At 37.2% G+C, this 19,212-nt stretch overlaps 1 protein-coding gene across 1 annotated transcript in view; it reads left to right on the forward strand.

Annotated features, from left to right (window-relative positions):
- The window catches only part of CCDC38 (coiled-coil domain containing 38), a 46,271-nt gene that overhangs the window by 26,430 nt on the left and 629 nt on the right, over positions 1-19,212 (forward strand). The window contains exons 10-15 of the mRNA XM_041737978.1: positions 351-435; positions 7,211-7,280; positions 8,637-8,788; positions 10,071-10,206; positions 15,315-15,520; positions 17,300-17,393. Of these exons, the coding sequence (XP_041593912.1) occupies positions 351-435; positions 7,211-7,280; positions 8,637-8,788; positions 10,071-10,206; positions 15,315-15,520; positions 17,300-17,393 (743 nt within the window). The remainder of the gene's footprint in view (positions 1-350; positions 436-7,210; positions 7,281-8,636; positions 8,789-10,070; positions 10,207-15,314; positions 15,521-17,299; positions 17,394-19,212) is intronic.

A 19,212-nucleotide genomic window follows, 5' to 3' on the forward strand; every position in this document is an offset into this window, starting at 1 on the left:
GTGCCTTTGATTTTATTCTTAGACTTGGAACCCAATTTCAGTAGAATGAAAGAGCTTGCTCCACTTTCTAGGATTATTGTTCTGATAATAATAAAAAGAATGGGTATACCCATGCAGGAAAAAATATCTTGCACAAATAACAAGGACTCATTTCTAATTGCATGTTATTTCTTTTCACCTCCCCCCGCACCAATGACGTGGACATTGCCTGGACATTTTGAATAGGAAAACCACGCAAGAAGACCACTCTCACCCTAGAGAACACGAAATCATCCTTATCAACGTACGGTACATACTTGATTAACTCTCTGGGAAACTGTGAATGTTTTTCAGAAAAATATCCCTTTTAGCCTTTCGTCAACATATACATATCACACATCCGTACTCCTCCTCAGATTCTGGAGGCAGTGGTTGCCATTTTTGGGTGCTCCTGAGGTGACTGAGCTCCCACATTTTTTAGATAAGTGCCTGCCACTGCTATTTGCAGAAACTGCCTGTCCCCTGCCTCTTGGGTTTGGCTCTTTTAGAGCCATTGCCAGTTGTTTATTAAGCTACTCTGCTGATCCTTGTGTTTGCAGTTTTACCATGTTCTTCAAAATTGTTGAAATAGGATGGCAAAGCTTTTTTGTTTGTTTTGTCCCTTGCTTGATTGTTAACTCATTTATACTCATTATTCATAAACTGCTAGTTCTCAACCCTGGCTGCTCCAAGGGAGCTTTAAGAAAATACATTGATGTCCAGGATAGATACACTGGCCCCCAAGGAGAGGATCTGGGCTAGTACCACAGTATCCATGACAATCCCATATGACAAAAGTCAACACAGACACTGTACTCTAAATTTCAGGAACCCAAGGTCACTCCATTTCTGTGGCATTTAAGAGTCAATGTATTTATTTTGCTTTTAATGAATTTTTGAAATTTTGAGATAGTTGTAGATTCACATATAGTTGCAAAAAAATAACACAGAGCGATCCATGTGCCCGTTACCCAGTTTCCCCCAATGGTAACATCTTGCAGTATATTACAACCAGGATATTGCCATTGGTATAGTCAAGACACAATCAAGTACAGAACATCACCATGAGGATTCTTCATGTTGCTTCTTTGTAATACATCCACTTCCCTCTCTCCTCCCCTTGACTCCTGGAAACCACTAATCTATTCTCTATCACTTCAATTTTGTCACTTCAAGAATGTTACATAAATGGAATCACACACTATGCAACCTTTTGGGATGGGATGTTTCATGGAACATAATTCTCTGAAGGTTCACCCAAGCTGTTGGGTCTAACAATAGCTGGCTCCTTATTATTGCTGAGTAGTATTACACTTAACCCTTGAACAACATGGGTGTGAACTGTGCACTGTCCCTTATATGTGGGATTTTTTTTTATATAGTACAGTACTGTAAATGTATTTTCTCTTATGATTTTCTTGACATTTTATCTAGTCTACTTTATTGTATGAATATAGTATAGAATATATAAAACATACAAAATATGTGTAAGGAGTCAGGTGAATAGTAGGCTTTTGGTGGTTAAGTTTTGGGGGAGTCAAAAGTTATATGCAGATTTTTGACTGTGTAGGGGGTTGGGGCCCTCAATCCCCATACCGTTATCAAGTCAACTATATATGATATGGACACACTGCAGATTAACTATTCACTCACTGAATGATATCCAGATTGTTTCCAATTTGGGGCTATAAAGAATAAAATTGCTATATATTTGTGCAACTTTTTGTGTGCACATCCTTTCCATTTCTCTGGAATAAATGCCTAGAGTACAATTGCTGAATTGGGTGGTAGGTACATGCTTAGTTTTTAAAGAAACTGCCAATTTGTTTCCCAGAGTGGCTACACCATTTTGCATTCCCACCAACAATGAACAAGGGATCCGGTTTCTCTATGTTCTCATCAGCAGTTACTGTTTTCATTTTTTTTTTAATTTTAGACATTCTGATATATATATATATATATATATATATATATATATCATGCTTTTTTATTTTATTTTTTATTTATTTTATTTTTATTTATTTATTTTTAAAGATTTATTTATTTATTTATGATAGACATAGAGAGAAAGAGAGGCAGAGATTCAGGAGGAGGAAGAAGCAGGCTCCATGCTGGGAGCCCGACACGGGACTCGATCCCAGGACTCCAGGATCGCGCCCTGGGCCAAAGGCAGGCACCAAACCGCTGAGCCACTCAGGGATCCCCCTTATTGTGCTTTTTTAAAAAAAAAGTTTACTCCTGGATACGTTTTTATTTTTTTATTTGAGGATAGTGAACATATAATGTTACATTAGTTTCAGGTGTATGACATCGTGATACAATGCTATGCTCATCATGGGTGTAGCTCCCATCTGTCACCATACAATAGTATTATGATATCATTGACTATGTTCTTTCTGCTGTGCCTTTTATTCTTGTGACTCATTCATTCCATAACTGGAAGCATGTATCTTCCACTCCCCTTCACGTTGTGCCCATCCCCCATCCTCTATCTAGCAATCATTACTTTGCTCTCTGTATTTATAGGTCTGATTCTTTTTGTTTTTTTATTCATTTGCTTTTTTAGATTCCACATGCGCATGAAATCACATGGGATCTGTCTTTCACAGTCTGACTTATTTCACTTACCATAATACCCTCCAGATCCATCCAAGCTGTTGCAAATGGCATCTCATCCTTTTTTGTGGCTGCATAATATTCCTGTCTTTTGTGTTTTATTTGCATTTCCCTAGTAACTAATGGTGTTGAACATCTTTTCATATACTTGTTTACATCTTTATGTCTCCTTTGGTGAAATGCCTGCTTTCTAAATGGATTGTTTTTGTTTCTTACTGTTGAAATTTGAGAATTCTTTATATGTTTCTATATTAGCCCTTTGCAGATATGTGGCTTGCAAATATTTCCTCTCAGTCTGTAGATCATCCTTTCATGTTCTTACGAGGGTCTTTTGTAGAACAAAAGTTTTTTATATTGATGAAGTCTAATTTATCAATTTTTTAATATGGATCATACTTTTCATATCAGGCTTAGAACTTTTTGCTTAGTGCTAGATCTCAAAGATTATTTTTCCTGTTTTCTCCTAAAAGCTTTTATAGTTTTGCATTTAAGTCTGTGATTCATTTTAGGTTAATTATTTTTTAATAAGCTGTGAGGTTTAGATTGAGGTTCTTTCTTTCTTTCTTTTTTTTGGGGGGGGCCTCTGAATATCAATTGCTTCAGCACCATTTGTTGAAATGGCTTCTCCACTGAATTGTTTGTTGTTTTTGTATCTGTGTCAGAAATCAGTTAGGCATTTTTGTTCAGGTCTATTTCTAGATTCTCTACTCTGTTCCATTGATCTGTGTGGCTATCTACCACCCATACAACATGGTCTTTATCATTATAGCTGTTAATCTTGAAATCAGACTGATTCTTCCTACTTCATTCCTCTTTTTCGAAATTTTGTTAATTATTCTAGTTCTTTTGGCTTTCCATACAAATTTTAGAGTTATCCTGTCTATATCTACAAAAAAAAAAAATCTTGCTGTAACTTTTATTGAAATTATGTTAAACTTTGTTAAGGATTGGATTGTATCTCCCTAAAATAGATATTAAAGTTCTAATCATGGTACATATCTATGAATGTTACCTTATTTAGAAATAGGATCTTTGTAGGTATAATCAAATTTAAGTCATGAAAGTGAGCTCTTAATCCACTATGACTAGTGTCCTTAAGAGAAGAGACAGAGGTGCAGGGAGTATGCCATGTGACAAGAGGCAGAGATTGGAGAGAGGCACCTACAAGCCAAGCAACACTGATTATTGCTGGCAACACAAGAAGCTAACAGAAAGGCATGAAAGAGATTCTTTCCTGGAGACTTAGAAGGGATCATGGCCCTGCTGACAGCTTAATTTTGGACTTTTAGCCTCCAGAACTGTGAGAAAATATTCTTATTGTTTTAAGCCACAAAGTTGTTTGTGGTACTTTGATACAGCAGCCCTAGGAAACTAATTCCAACCTGTACACGAATTTGGGGAGAATTGTCATCTTTACTATATTAACTCTTCCAATCCATGTCTCTCCATTCATTTGGATCTTCTTTGATTTTGTTCATCAGCTGTGCGTAGTTTTCAGCATGCATGTCCCTGTACAGGTTTTGTTAGATTTACACCTAAAAGTTTCTTTCCTATTTTTTTTTCTTTTTGAGCAATTGTAAATGGCATTGCATTTTTAATTTTAATGTCCTTGGGTTCATTGCTAGTATATAGAAATACAACTGATTGTTGTACTTTTATCTTATGTACTGTGATCTTGCTGAGCTCACTTACTAATTTCAGGAATTTGGGGTTTGATTCTTTGGGATTTTTAGGTCCCTCTGGATTTTCCATGTAGACCATCATGTCATCTGCAAATAGAGACAATTTTATTTCTTCCTTTATGATATGTACCCCTCTTATTTCCTATCCTTGCCTTGCGGCAGTGGGTAGAACATTCTATGTTAAATAAGAGTAGTAGGAACATACATCATTGCCTTGTTCACAGTCTTAAGAGGATTTAGGTTTTCACCATTAAGTAAAATGTTAGCTGTAGGATATTTATAGATATAGATACCCTATCAAGTTGAGGAAATCCTCTCTATTCCAATTCTCTTTTTATAATAAATGAGCACTGAATTTTGCCAAATGCCTTTTCTGAATCTACCAATACACATAGTAACATGCAAATACCATCTCCACTCCTCAGAAAGTTCACCACTCTCATAGTCTCTTTCATTCATTCAACAAATATTTATTGAGTGCCCTGTGGATTCAACAGTAAATAAAAGACAGTCTCTGCCCTTAAGGAGCTTACCATCTAGTGAGAAAACAGACAAGGGATTAGTCAGTTACAATATAATAAAATGCCATTGGAAGGATAGGCAGAGTGCCACAGGCATGCAAAGAAGAGACCCTTAACCCAGATGACAGGTGAGGGAGTAGGAGACCAAGAGCAGGATCAGTGAACACTCCAGAACAGGTGGAGGTCCAAGCTGAGTCCAAGCTGAGTCTGGTGAGAAGACGAGTAGTAAAGGAGGACAAGCTCTGGGAGAGTAGGGGCCTTCTGTCATAAAGGTGGCAGAGCTTGGCTCTGTTCAAAATGGCTGGGCCACAGGGTGTAAGTGAGAGACTCAAGGGGTGAATAGTTATTGTATCATGAGCAGGAAAGCAGTGGTGCTGTCCTAAGGAGACTGTGATTTGTCCCAAGGGTCCTGGGGAGCCAATAGGGTTTTAATCAAGAGTATAACAGAGACTCAATCAGATTTTCATTTTAGAAAATTGGATGGAGTAATTTAAAGAATGAAATGGAGGGAGACAAATCTAGAGGTAAGAGGGGCCAGTTAGGAGGAGCCTGTTGTCACAGTTCAGGGGAGAGATAATGAACTGCCCCAACCACAGAGTGACAATGGGAAGGAAGAAGGAGAGGCATCTCAGGGAAGTGGCATTGACAGGCTTTGAAAGGCTCGCATAAAGATTGGGGGAAATGTGAGGAAAAGAGAGTGGTCAAAAATAACTCCTACATATCATCAAAGATAACTCCCAAATTTGTGTGGCAACTGGGTGTAGAGTGTTGGCACTCAATAATATTGGGACACAGCAAAGGGGAGCAGGCTTGAAGAGGAAGATAAGGAGTGTCATTTTGGATTGTTTTAGTTTTAGCCCCTTGTAGGATAGCCAAGTAGACACTGATGTCCAGTTGGAGGTTGGACAATGAAGTCTAGAACTCAAGAGAAAGAGATAGATGTGTGGGAGCCATTAGTATATTAGCAGTGATAGAATCCATGAAAGAGGATGAAATAACCCCAAAGGAGTGGGTACAATGGAGGGGAAGAAGGCTGGGGAACCACAGACATTTATGTTGAAAAGAAAACCAAAAAGGTAACAAGAATTTCAGAGAGGTGGGAGAAAATTGATTAGAAATTGATACCACTGGATCAAGAGAAGAAATGCTTTCTCAGGGAATGCTTCCTAAATATTCATTTACTTCTATGGCTCTTTCTCCATGTTCCCACACCTTATTTCCATAGACTTAAAGGGCAGCTCCATACAGGTATTTTGTCCCCTCAAACTCAACATGAATAAAGCAAATATTAATTTTTTTCTTATCTCATCCTTCAACTGTTTTCCATCTTGTTAGGATTACTTCCATTATTCCAGGCTCACAGATTACAAATGTTGGAGTTATCTTTGTTTCTTCTCTTTGGGTTCCAGTAGCTCTTTCTACTCTTGGTTCCTATGATTTCATTCTTTCATCTATCTCTAGATTCTCCTCCCTTCCCCAATCCATTTACTCACTTTTCCCTTCATCATGACCCTCTACTTGAATGTGTTAATTACTTATCACACCAAAAGCCACCTAACTCTCCCTAGTCCCCGCTTCTTTAATTTTCCAATCATTTTCAATATCTTTTTAAAGGGGTTTTTCCAGTCACTATGCAAACCACATAATTATTCTTTAAGAATGTACCTCATTCCCCATCACTCCAACCAACTTTTCCTCAGCCTAAACAGAGGATATTTTAAGAAGTAAAATCTGCTCTTCAGAAGACAAATATTGTATTACTCTGGAACAGGCTTTGTTTTGAGCACTAGAGTAACATGTTTAGTTTATTTGACTGCATTAACAGGGACAAAACAGACGCAGCAATGTAGGCTGTCATGTGTTTCTTTAAAAAGATTTTTTATAAATGCACTTCAAATAATTGGTACCATATGCTTGACCCTTCCTTGTGGTCTCACTTGTTTGCAAATGTCACCCTTGTCCAGATGGAATCTGATTTTTTTTTTTTTTTTTTTTTTGCATATGTGTGGAATCCATTGACTCCTGCAAACGGCAGTTCCCTAAAAGGCTAAAAAGGCTATTGAAAAGAACTGTTCTAGGGATCCCTGGGTGGCGCAGCGGTTTGGCGCCTGCCTTTGGCCCGGGGCGCGATCCTGGAGACCCGGGATCGAGTCCCACGTCGGGCTCCCGGTGCATGGAGCCTGCTTTTCCCTCTGCCTGTGTCTCTGCCTCTCTCTCTCTCTCTCTATGACTATCATAAATAAATTTAAAAAAAAAAAAAAAAAAAAAAAAAGAAAAGAACTGTTCTAGTTAGGTTCCAAAGGCAGTTTAGAAATGAAGGAAATCTGTTGACTGAAAATGGTTCAGAAATCAGACATTTTCTTTCTTTTACAGCCACACTGACAGTATCAGTTCAGAAGACAGTTTGGAATTATTTTTAGACGATGATATGGACTATGATCTGGTAACCAGATTATCTTTTTTGATTTAAATACTGTTTGGTGAAAAGTAAAAGTGCTCATTTTTTTCTTTTAAAATTAAAATTTCCTATTCTAAATAATCCACAACTTTCCAGAAGAAATTATGATTTTGCTGCTGTTTCCCAGTTGCATCTATAGTTCATCTTTGTCATCATTTTATGAAAAAATGTTTATAAGGAGGTTTAGGAGATAAATGTTATCTACAATCATCTCGTAAAAATAGTCACTTTCTGATTGCTTCTCATTTTACTGGAGCTCAAGATATACTGTGTAGCTGTACTGTAAGATAAACCAGTCTTCAACAAAACAGCCCTTTATTTTACAAGACTGACTTTGAGCTAACCCCATCCTGAATACAACCACAGAAACTCACAAGGAACAAAAAACATTTAAAAACACCATCCATTATTACATATAACACATCTTATACAAGTGATCTTTTTAAAATTGTGGTAAAAAACATAACAGAACTTATCATCTTCACCACTTTCAAATTTAAGTGTACAGTATAATGTTAACTAAATGCACATTGTTGTAAACAGATCTCTAGAACTTTATCATCTTGCAAAATGGAAACCTGTACCCACTGAACTCCCCTGTTCTCCTTCCCCTGCAGCCAGCCCTGGCAACCACAGTTCCTTTCTAAGAGTTTGATTATTTTAGATACCTCATAAAACTGGAATTATACATTTTTTTTTCTCTCTGTAACTTGGCTTATTTCACAGAGCCTAGTGTCCTCCAGGTTCACTCATGTGGTAGTGTGTGCAGGGATTTCCTTCTTTTTTAAGGCTGAATAATATCCCGTTCTATGAATACCACATTTTCTTTATCCATTCATCCCTCAGTGGACCTTTAGGTTGCTTCCACCTCTTGGCTAGAGTAAATATGATAAGCATGGTGTGCAAATACTCAAGTCATCTTTTTAAAAATTAAATTTACTTAAAGTAATACATATATTTATTTTTTGGAAAATATAAAATAAAATGGGGGGACGAAATGACCTTCGCTTAGCCTCCTTTTTTTCTTCTCTTCCCTCTACTGCCTTTCCCCAGACCCCGCTTTCCCTTTTTCCTGCCTTGGGCTTCTCTTCTGCTCCATCTCTTCTTTCTGTTTTCCTCACCTTCCTTTTTCTTTCCTATAATACCTTTCATCTCCCCTGACACCCTAAATGTCCTCTTGCTGAAGGCCAGTTCTCACACAGAAATAGGCTCCTCTGCCCTGCCCATGCCTCCATCATAATCAGAACGGTATTCATTTTCCCCACTGTATTTCTCTAGATAAGTCATAGGTGCGTAAATAGCATATTTTTAAATGAATTATATTCATTATTGATTGATTAGGAGCCAGACCTTTATTTCAAAGAACCAGAAGAGTTACTTCAAGTCCTCACAGAGCTGGAAGAGCAGAATCTAACTTTGGTACAATATTCCCAAGATGTAGATGAAAATCTTGAAGATGTAAATAAAAGAGAAAAACTTATACAGGATAAAATGTAAGTTATTAAAGATAACAAAACAATAGATTTATTCTATTAAGCAGTCTCTAACCAGTGACAGAATCCAACTGATTCCTATAGTGACCCTTCCTCATGGTCTCGCTGGATTTAGGGTGGGATTTTTATTAATAATCATTTATATTGTACAGTTTAAAATGTAGAAGTTTTATTTACACAGAGTAGACTGGCTTTAGTTTTAGTCTCTACTTCCTTTCACTTGTCAAAACATTTTCCTAGCTAGCAATAATAAAAGGCAGTTTGAAAGATTATAAAGAATTAAAATGTACTGCCTTGATTTTTTTCAACTGAAGTAGAGTTGACACACATTACATTAGTTACAGGTATATAACATAGTGATTCCACAACTTACTAAGTTTTGTTTGGTGTACTTTTCACTCTACCATCTAGCTAATTAAATCAGGTTCTGGATGATAAGGCTAATAAATTCATTTTTCTTGGCAGTGACTCTCAGCAAAGCTTATGTGACTTAAATATTATATCATTTCATAATGTACATATGTAGATATATCAGGGCTCTCATAAAAGGAATTTCTGTCACAGGAAGGAGGCTGAATTTGATGAAAATTCCTTCTGTAAAATTTTATAAAATTGGAAGTAATATTGGAAGCTACTGGAAAATAGCTTCAAACTGCAGAGAATAAATCTGTTTATCTCCCATTATAAAAATGTGTAAAGCTTTTTTTGGCAGAGTTTTCTGGGCCAGAAGATTGCAATCTTTTCAAACAGTAGGTCAAACTATACTGGACTTTGGAACAAATTAACTTACTGAAAAGTGAAGACCCTACAAATCATGATATCACAGCTACCTGTTACTACTAATGTATCCTTTTCATCCTTGTCTTCTGTCGCCCAGTCCTTAGAGCGTATGGTGCTCCCACCCTGACAGTATGAGTCTTAGGAACGAGGTGGGTATGGCTGGGCAGGAAAAGGGTATCTATGTTAGGACAGAATCTATTTCCAGATCACACCACAACTTGGCTTCCTGACACATCAATTCTGCTGCTATTTAGGAGTTTCAAGGGAATCACAGGAAGAAAATGCTTCCTGGAGGAAGTTAAAAGCAGCATCTGTACATTTACTCTTCTCATTTTACCTGAAAAGTTGCATGTACTTTGACAATTTCTTAAAATATACTCGTATTTGGCTTGCTAGACATAGAATGTTGACACATGATATGGAAAGTGTTAAAACTACTGACTGATGGCTTATTTCTAAACCACAAATTGCAGACAAGGGTCTCTTTCTTCTTTTGCAATAGAAATAGCAATATAGAGTTTCTTCTGGAGCACAAGGAAATGCTTAAGGCTAGCTGTGTGAGAGAAGAGGAAAAAGCAGCAGAATTGGAATTAAGGTCCAAGCTATTTAGTTTTGGAGAATTTAAATCAGATGCTCAGGTAATCCTTCTTTGCCTATGGTAATTTTATTTTGGCTTCTGTTAATAATAATGTGCATTCCCTGTCCACTAAGCATTGGAATGGGGAGTTAAGACACACCACAAATCCTGGGTTGATGACAGAGGCAGAAAACCAGGTTGGAATTATCCTGTCAGTATGTAAGTCAATTTACATACAGAAAGCATTCAAATTGACAATGAGGTTCTTTTTAAAATGTTGCTCTAATTATTACAAAGTATGATGCTGAGATTTTCTCCCCTTATAAATACATTTCTTTTAGTCAGAGTGTATATACATGATATAGTTCATTGCCTATGATCATTTTAGTAGTAATTTGAAGGCAAATAATTAACGGGAAGCACTGAATCAAAACTGAATGGAATATCTGCCTAGAACTGAGCCTCTAGTAGATTCTGGCCTCTCTTGCACAGATAGATCCATTATGGGAGCCCCTGTGACAAATATTAATGTACTATGCATTTACCTGAACATCTCTCCCAGCAAGGTACAAACCCCTCCAGGGCAGGGATTGTATGACCCTTTCTAGTTAGGTATGTTAAGTGTCCCTATAAAGTAGGTGCTCAGTAAATGTTTGTTGAATGAATGATTCGTTCTAGACCCACAACAAACTCCAGCCAGCATGGATTTCCTTATAAAAAATCTCAAATGAAATAAAAATTCAAATTTCATATGTGAGGCTAATATTTATGGTTATGAAATGGATTTTCAGAGGTAGATTTGGGGGAACTCAATCAGAAGATTGTCCTCTCTAAACATAGGATGAGCAGAGTTACAAAAGCAAGCTATTCATGGCTCGTTTACACACATTTCCTAGGGTGGTTTTGTACCTGGAGTTAGGAGGGAATGGGATCATTCCCTTGCACAGCTAGAGCAAGACGTGGCATGACAGCGACCTTTCAGTTCTTCAATGTTGGCTTTTTTTTAGCTGTATGTGTGGTAAAACATACTTGACAAAATTTACCATTTTAAGTGTACAATTCAGTGTGATTAAGTATATTTGCAGTATTGGGTAACCATCACCACCATCTATTCATAGAATTTTTCATCAAATAGAAACTCTGTACTCATTAAACAAGAATTCTCTCTTCCTTCATTTTCCTGGCCTCTGGTAACTTATTCTGCTTCTTGTCTATAAATTTGCCTGTTTTTAGGCACCTCACATTAACGGAATCATACAATAGTTGTCCTTTTGCATTTAGCATAATGTTTTCAAGTTTCATCCATGTTACAGCATGTGTCAGAACTGAATTTCTTTTATGGCTGAAGAATATTCTATTGTGTTTGTATTCCACATTCTGTTTATCCATTCATCCGTGGATGAACATTTGGGTTGCTTCCACTCTTCAATTGTTTTCAATAATTCTGAAGCTGATCGGCATAAAAAATGTCAGATAAGTATCAGCGGTATTTCACCCTCCCCAACCAAACCCCTTCATCCAAGTTTCAGACAGCTCTACAAACAGTTAACATTTTTAATACTCTTAAATTTTGAGGCAACCGGATCCCTAAGCAGAATAGGTAGTAGAATTGATCTGAAAATTACTTTTTAAAAGATAAATTTTGGTCACAGGTATAATTTTGGTATTCAAGAATTACACGCTCTGGGAAAATAGGCCTAATAATTCATAGTGTCTCCTAGAGATGGGAAATGCTCGCATGGGAAAGAGGGAACAGAGCAGGGAAATGATAGGGGAAAAGTATTCTTAGAATCACTCCTAGGGGGTCCCTGGGTGGCTCAGCGGTTCAGCACCGCCTTCAGCCCGGGGCGTGATCCTGGAGACCTGGGATCGAATCCCACATCGGGCTCCCTGCATGGAGCCTGCTTCTCCCTCTGCCTGTGTCTCTGCCTCTCTCTCTCTCTCTCATGAATAAATAAATAAAATCTTAAAAAATAAATAAATAAAAGAATCACTCCTATACTTTCAGGTCCCCAAATGGACAAAACATAATCCTTCATTAGTAAACAGCTTATAATCTAACTTTGATACTCATAAATAATCATAGTTACTCTGGATTTATAACTATAAAATCAAAGTTTTATTCTTGCTAAACTTCTACACTACTTACTACTCCCTAAATGCATTTTTGATTCAGTATTTTACTTTTTAAAATAAAATTTTAAATTCAAGTATAATATTGGAAAATGCACAAATTCTATAAATATCTCTTAAGAACTTTCCTCAAAGTGAACACACCCATGTTTAGGGAACAGACCATTATAACTCCCTGCAGAAGCCTCCCTCACGCTCCCTTTCCAGTCTCTACCATCTGTCAAAGGCGACTGCAATCCTGACTTATCAACTAGCTTTCATGTTTTGAACTTTATGTAAGTGGAATCATGTAATATGTCTAGCTTATCTGGCTTCTTTTTCTCAAAATTATGTTTGTTAGATTCATTCACATTGTTTTGTGTAGCTGTTATCTGTTCATTTTCATTGAACATGAAATGGAATGTAAGCTACTGCACAATCTGCAGGATGTATTCGTCTCTTTTATTCTTTCAAACAGGGAGCTGATCTAGTTCAATTGGGAGTTATTTGCAGTCAGCACACAGCAGAATGTGACATGGATTAGAATTAGAGAATCCTTAAGAAAGAAAAACTTTAAATGGCATCTAGACATCTCCCACTCTCTTATCCAATTTTGATAGAATTATTACTCCTACACATCACCCTGGTCAGGTCACGTCCTATTCACTTTTGGAAGGCATCCTTTATTTATAAATAAAGCCTTTATTTATCCCAGTTTTGGTCTTCCACAACTCTGGCCCACTCTACCTCTGGGGAGCAGCAGGAACTCCTCCCAACTCTTGCAGCCTCCCAGGCAGCTCCTCCTCTGAGGGACTCTGGGCTGGGTCTGCCATCTGGTGGCAGGTCCGGGGATTGGACACCTCACTTCTAGGTCATCAGAAGGCCTGTACCTTGAGCCCCTGTTCCTTTTTCCTTTGTGTTTTTGCTCTGCTGGGCCAGGCCCTCATCTTTCTCATATATGAGTATGTATTCCTTAACCTCATTCCCTAAGCCTATTTCTTATGCTGTCCTTACCTTGTTATCTTAAGAAAACATCTCTCCTTGTCTTTTCCTTTTCTGTTTCACAGGGAGAACTTAAAAAAAGAAAAAAAAAAAAAAAAAAAAAAAGAAAAAGAAAAAGGCATTCTAGAAAAAAGAAGACATCCTGAAAGGCCACTATCCATCCACCTCTAACAGTCTTATGGTTCAAGAGCTCTCCGTTGGAAATTTTCATCAACTCTAACCATTCTCATATTAAAGTAGCTTTTTTCTCAGAACCACTGTTCATATTTTTAAAATTAGGACTCCCACTGCAACAAAATTGTTTTCACATACCCAATATACACTTCTTGATGAGTGGGCTGCTTTTATTTTCCCTTTTATAGATCCCTGTATTCCTAAAGTTCTAAAACGAATGAACTAATATAAGTAGGAAACAATGTTATTTAGAAAGGGAGAACAAAAAAGAGCTTTACAGCAAATAGGCCTTTCTGCGTTTTTCTTTTACTTTTTCCTTTAATATTAGTTTGCGCTTTTCCAAGTTTTCTAAAAGGTGCAATTTTTTTAAGTTTTGGGTTTCAATTCCAGTGAGCATACAGTTGTATCAGGTGGAGGTGTGAAAAACAGCATGTTTTTAATATAAACAGGAAAATACAGTGTCAGGGAAGAAAGGGTGCTTAGAGGTAAACAGGACCATCAGAAAAGTGGTTAAACCAGGAGGTGAGAGACACAAGCTATCTGAAGCAAACTATTGGTAAGAGACCTGGACTTGTAATTAAGTGCTGGTGGCTCTGTAAGGAATCTGTGATTGCAGGAAGGTTTTCCCATGGCTCCTGAAGCCATATCTGTCTTGAGTTTAACTTGTCCTTGGCTTCATGATGATTTTCATCTTCTTGAGCAGAAGCAGGAATGGGGGCAGGCTGCTACCTGGAGAACGATTTACTTTGCCCATCAGTTTATTGAGATCCTCTTAACTGTGAATGCTGGGTACACGGTGGAGAAAGAGCCTGAGAGTTACATGGTCCCGAAACACGTTACCTACAAGCTCAAACATATCTACCAACAGTTAAGACGGCGCAGTGGCCAGGTACAGGGATCATCAGCAAGGTTTGGCCCAAGCCTCTACTTAGACCAGAATATGGCAACAGCTTCCAGTTGCAAGAGTTAAAATTAAACTCCTCAAAAGGCTTTGTAGGCCAGCCTGGCAATCTGTTTGCTTCTAACTTTTTTTTCCTCTCAGAATGCACTCAGCCGTTTATTCAGCAAACATTTATTAAGTGCATAGTTATGGGCAAGGTGCTGCTTTAGATAGAAGTATAAACATAACTCCTGCCCTCCAGGTGCTAAAGTCTAGAAGGGGAGATAATGCATGTATGTATGCAAATAGCTTTCATATAGGGTGACTGTAGTTTCAACAGTGAAGAGTAATAAGTGAAAAAAAAAAAAAAAAAGAAACAGAGCTCACATGCCATGTTCCAAAGAGATGCACTGAAGTGGCAAAAAAAAAAAAAAGATTTAAAATATATGTATACATTGCTTTTGCCTGAATGTTCAGGGAATCAGATACACAAAACACTCAAGCATAAGGATATTGTCATATTAAAATTGCCTTTTTATACCTAGACTGAAATATTTTTTAAAGAAAAAAAAAAGAAAATAATCCAAGGTGTTACTATAGTAATAATCTAAAACTCTATCACTGCTGCATTTTCTCACCATTCTATTTTTTTTTCATTATTTATTTACTTGAGAGAGAGAGAGAAAGAGAGGACGAGCTGGGGGTGGGGCAGAGGGAGGAGGAGGACAAGTAGACTCCCTGCTGAGCACGGAGCCCATCCTGTGGTGCTTGGGCTGGGGCTTGATCCCAGACTCAGATCAGGACCTGAGCCAAAGTCAGGTGCTTAACTGACTGAGCCACCCAGGCACCCCTAAACTTTTTTCTTTAAAAAGAAATATGTAGTAGCACATAAGAGCCTTTTCATTACAATACAGTAAAATAGAATTTTACATTTATTGAAAGAACAAAGAAATAGTCATGAGATGTTTTGTTTTCTGTTCCCCTTTTCTTTTCAATCTCAGGAAAGACTGATAGACTCTCTTAGTAAAAAGATTAATCAAGTATACAAAGTCTGCACTGGAGATGCTGATGTTGGCAGCCTCAACCCAGTTCAAAAGCTGGTAAAAGTAGAGTCTCGCCTGGTGGAATTGAGCGATCTCATTGAATCCATTCCCAAAGAAAATGTGGAGGCAATTGAGAGGATAAAACAGAAAGAACGACGGCAAAAGTATAGTCAATGTCTTATGATGGAGGTGTAGTGAATGACTTAATGAGATAATATTTTCACTGAGCAAGGCATTACATGGCAAGGATCTCAAGAAAGATGCTGTATATCCAAACCCAGCCCTGCCCTTCTAGAGCTATTATTTAATGTGGGAGACATATTAATCAAATATTCTTATGAGACAATGTGTCATTACCAAGTAATGAGCACTGTGAAGGAAAGAGTTCACCAGAGCAACTGATCTAGTTTGAGATGGGTAAAGGAGTTGTTTAAGTCTGAAAAAAATGGATTTTCAGGATGAATATTCACAACTTATTATTTTTGAAGAGCTATCTTGTGGAAGGGGAACTGCAGTTATAGTAGAGGTCCCAAGGCATAGAATTAGGAGCCTTTCACTCCAAGGAGACTATACATGAAGGAATTGTTTGAAAGAGCCATGCAATGAGGGTTTTTCTCAGTGCATAACTGGCAACACTTACACACACAGCGTCTACACCTTAACTCACTCATTCCTCAAGACAACTTCATGAGGATTATCATCCTTGGAACAGCACTCCCTCCCTACCTCGACACCCATCTCCACATCCTTACCTACTTGCCTTTCAAGGAGAATGTACTGATTTACAAACTTCCATAGTGAATTAAATAAAGATAACTACCTTTGGGGCAATGATTATAAATATATGATCCCTAGAATAATGTGGCACATAGACAATGCTTATAGGTGCAATACTGTTCATGTCCTAACAACAACAAAAAAAGTTAAGAGGCAGACTAACACTATGGCTGACCTGCTTGGCTTCAATGCAGGTTCTGCCCATTTACAACTTCTGTGACCTTAGGTACAGCACATAATTTCTCCTATGTCTCAGTTATCTGTAAAATGGGCAGTAATAATGGTACTTATCTCATAGGGTTTGTGCATGGCATATAGGGAGTATTCAAATATTAGGTACTAATGTTAGATATTTTGTTATAACTTACCAGCGTACGGGGAGTATTGTTTTCCCCCATTTAAAAACAAAGTACAGAATACATTAAGGTGATCATTTAATATAAAGGAAAAATTTTTTTAATTATAAAAAAATTACTCCCATAAGAGTACTTCCTATGGTGTAGACGTACATTAACAACTCATTTGGCATAAAAAATATTCAGTAAATGTTACTTATAACTGTGTAAGTCCATAAAATAGCTATGACTTCGTGAGGGACTATTCTGCACCAGGCATTGGCCAGACAGTTGACATAGGTCATCTCATTTAATTTTATCCTCACAACAACCCTAAAGAGAAAAAGACAAATAGCAGTTCTTGGTCTTAATTTCAGGAGACCATTCAAAAAGATTAACTGGAAAAGTACACTTTTGTGGCAATTCACTGAACTATATACACTGCGGTTTATGCACTTTTCTGTACCTTATACTTTAGTAAAAGGCTAAAGCAGGGGCTGGGTGTTAATTCGAGAGGCCTTGTACACATTAACTGCAAAGTGCTAAAATGTAAGTGGAGTGACAAGAAGGCTTTGCTGAGATGCTTGTTTTAGACCAAGATATGGGTAGATTTTACTCCTTGCAAAATGGTGACTAGCAATTTTCTCCAATTTTAACACAAATGGGACCTGTTGTTGAGATTTCACCTGAATGCTAAAAAACACAATATGGGTGAAGGTGAAGTATTATTTTAACTTTGAGAGCTTATAATATTTATTACTAAAAAATAATGTAGGTCTTTGTTTACTTTCTGTCATTTATAGTTAAAAGAATGTTTTCCTTTTTTGACAGGTTACGTGAAGAGAAAATGAAAGAAAAACAAAAACACCAAGAGGAAAGGCTAAAAGCTGCTCTAGAAAGAGCAGTAGCACAACCAAAGAAAAAGGTTTGTGTTTTGTTATCAACAGGTCCAACTATGTCAGGATGTGAGCACTTCTGTGGCATAAAAGCAAAATACCGAAATCATGTAATATATCCATCTTTGATTGATCGCTGATTCCTTGTTACTTGGGAGATAATTCAAATTTCTAGGTCTACAGTTCTCCATTAGACCCACTTTTTAGTAAAAGAAACTTTTCCCCTCTCCTTTTTCTTTAGCTCCAGGTTCATGAAACTGATCATTTTTGCTTTAATTTTTTTGAATAGGTAATAACAAGCATATATCTCAAAGTTCAAAAGATACAACAGTATTTAGTGAAAAGTAAGTTATCCTCAGTTCCCCTCCCTTGATACAACCTCTTAAAAGTTTCATCTGGATCCTTCTGGAAGTATTCTATGTATTTATATATACATTCTCCTTCTTACAACTAGTAGCCATGAGCCTTGCTACTTTCAATAAGGCAATGGAGACAGCAAACCCAGAGAACTGTGTATGATTGGAAAAGTCTTCTAATCCTCACATTGTAAAAAATAAGATTAATAGTTGGCATTAAACTGATTTACTCAGAGTCGCTTAGATTTAGCAGCAGGTTCAAGGACCAGAAGTCAAGGTTCTTTATATTGCAAGATTACCTGTCCAATAAGAAGTCTGGGATTGGGCAGTCACTAAGTATATGTGGTTCTTGACTTCCCACTGGGTATGGAGGTCATTGTGTTTCTATATACTACTCTCCTTCCTCTGAAAGAAAGGTTAGGGTCTGAAATAGATTTGGGGAAGCCAATTTCACGGTTATCTGCAAAGCTACTATGGACATTGATTCTTACCATATTAATAGCTAACCTACAGTGAATACTTATTGTGTGCTTCACAACCAGCCTTTTGAGGTAAGTACTTGAAAAAGTTTCTGAAATGTGTTAACTATTAATATGTATGTCAAAAAGTGTTATCTTAATTTGACTTAAATAAATAAGCACTTCAACTTATAAAGAGTCTGACTTCTCTAGGGCAGCTCTTCTTATAAAGACCTGCCCTCTTTCTTCCAAAGGAGAATTACCCTTCCATGTATACAAACTACTATTCACTAAGCTCACCAAACTGAAATGATTATTTTTAATATATCCATCACCTTTCCTTCTAGACCGTGAGTTTTTACGAACTTTGTGTCCCCAAGGTCTGGCACATAGTGGATATTCAATAAATGCTTATTGAATTAGCAGACTAAAAATGAGAGTGAAAACTAAAATGGGAAGATGGATGAAAAAAAATAATGCCAATTTGATCGTTGACAATGTACGAAGGCCTCTGACAGAAGTTCTTATCTAGTCAGGGCACTTCATTACTGGCAATTTTCTCAGGCAGTATTAATGACAAAGATTACCAAAAGATTGTTGACAGAGAAAAATAAATCTGACATTAAATCTGACATTAAGAAAGGAATTCAGGGATTCCAGTCCCTAAGACCATTTTTGTTGATAAAATGATGGAGAAGACTGCTATTCTTAGTTCCTGTTGGCCAGGAATGTCAAATTCTGTAATGCAGGGTAGTCTCACATGATAGGACCCCTTTTGAAACACAGTGGAGATGTTCCATCAATCTCATTTTCAACAGAAAAATAACTCATCCGTTTCATTTACTAAACAAATTCAGATATAGAAGCAAAACCAAAGTAAATGAAGAAAGAAGGAAAAGACTAAAAGAGAGAAATAATGAGTAGTATAATATACTTGAGTATATGCCCCACAGAATGAAAAGATATGAATTAAGGGATTTCCCTAAGCCTTTCCTGGTGGGAACACATCTAAGAGCCAACAGGATTACTAGTGT

Source organism: Vulpes lagopus, chromosome 23 (genome assembly GCF_018345385.1).
Source record: "Vulpes lagopus strain Blue_001 chromosome 23, ASM1834538v1, whole genome shotgun sequence".
NCBI classification, from domain to species: Eukaryota; Metazoa; Chordata; class Mammalia; order Carnivora; family Canidae; genus Vulpes; species Vulpes lagopus.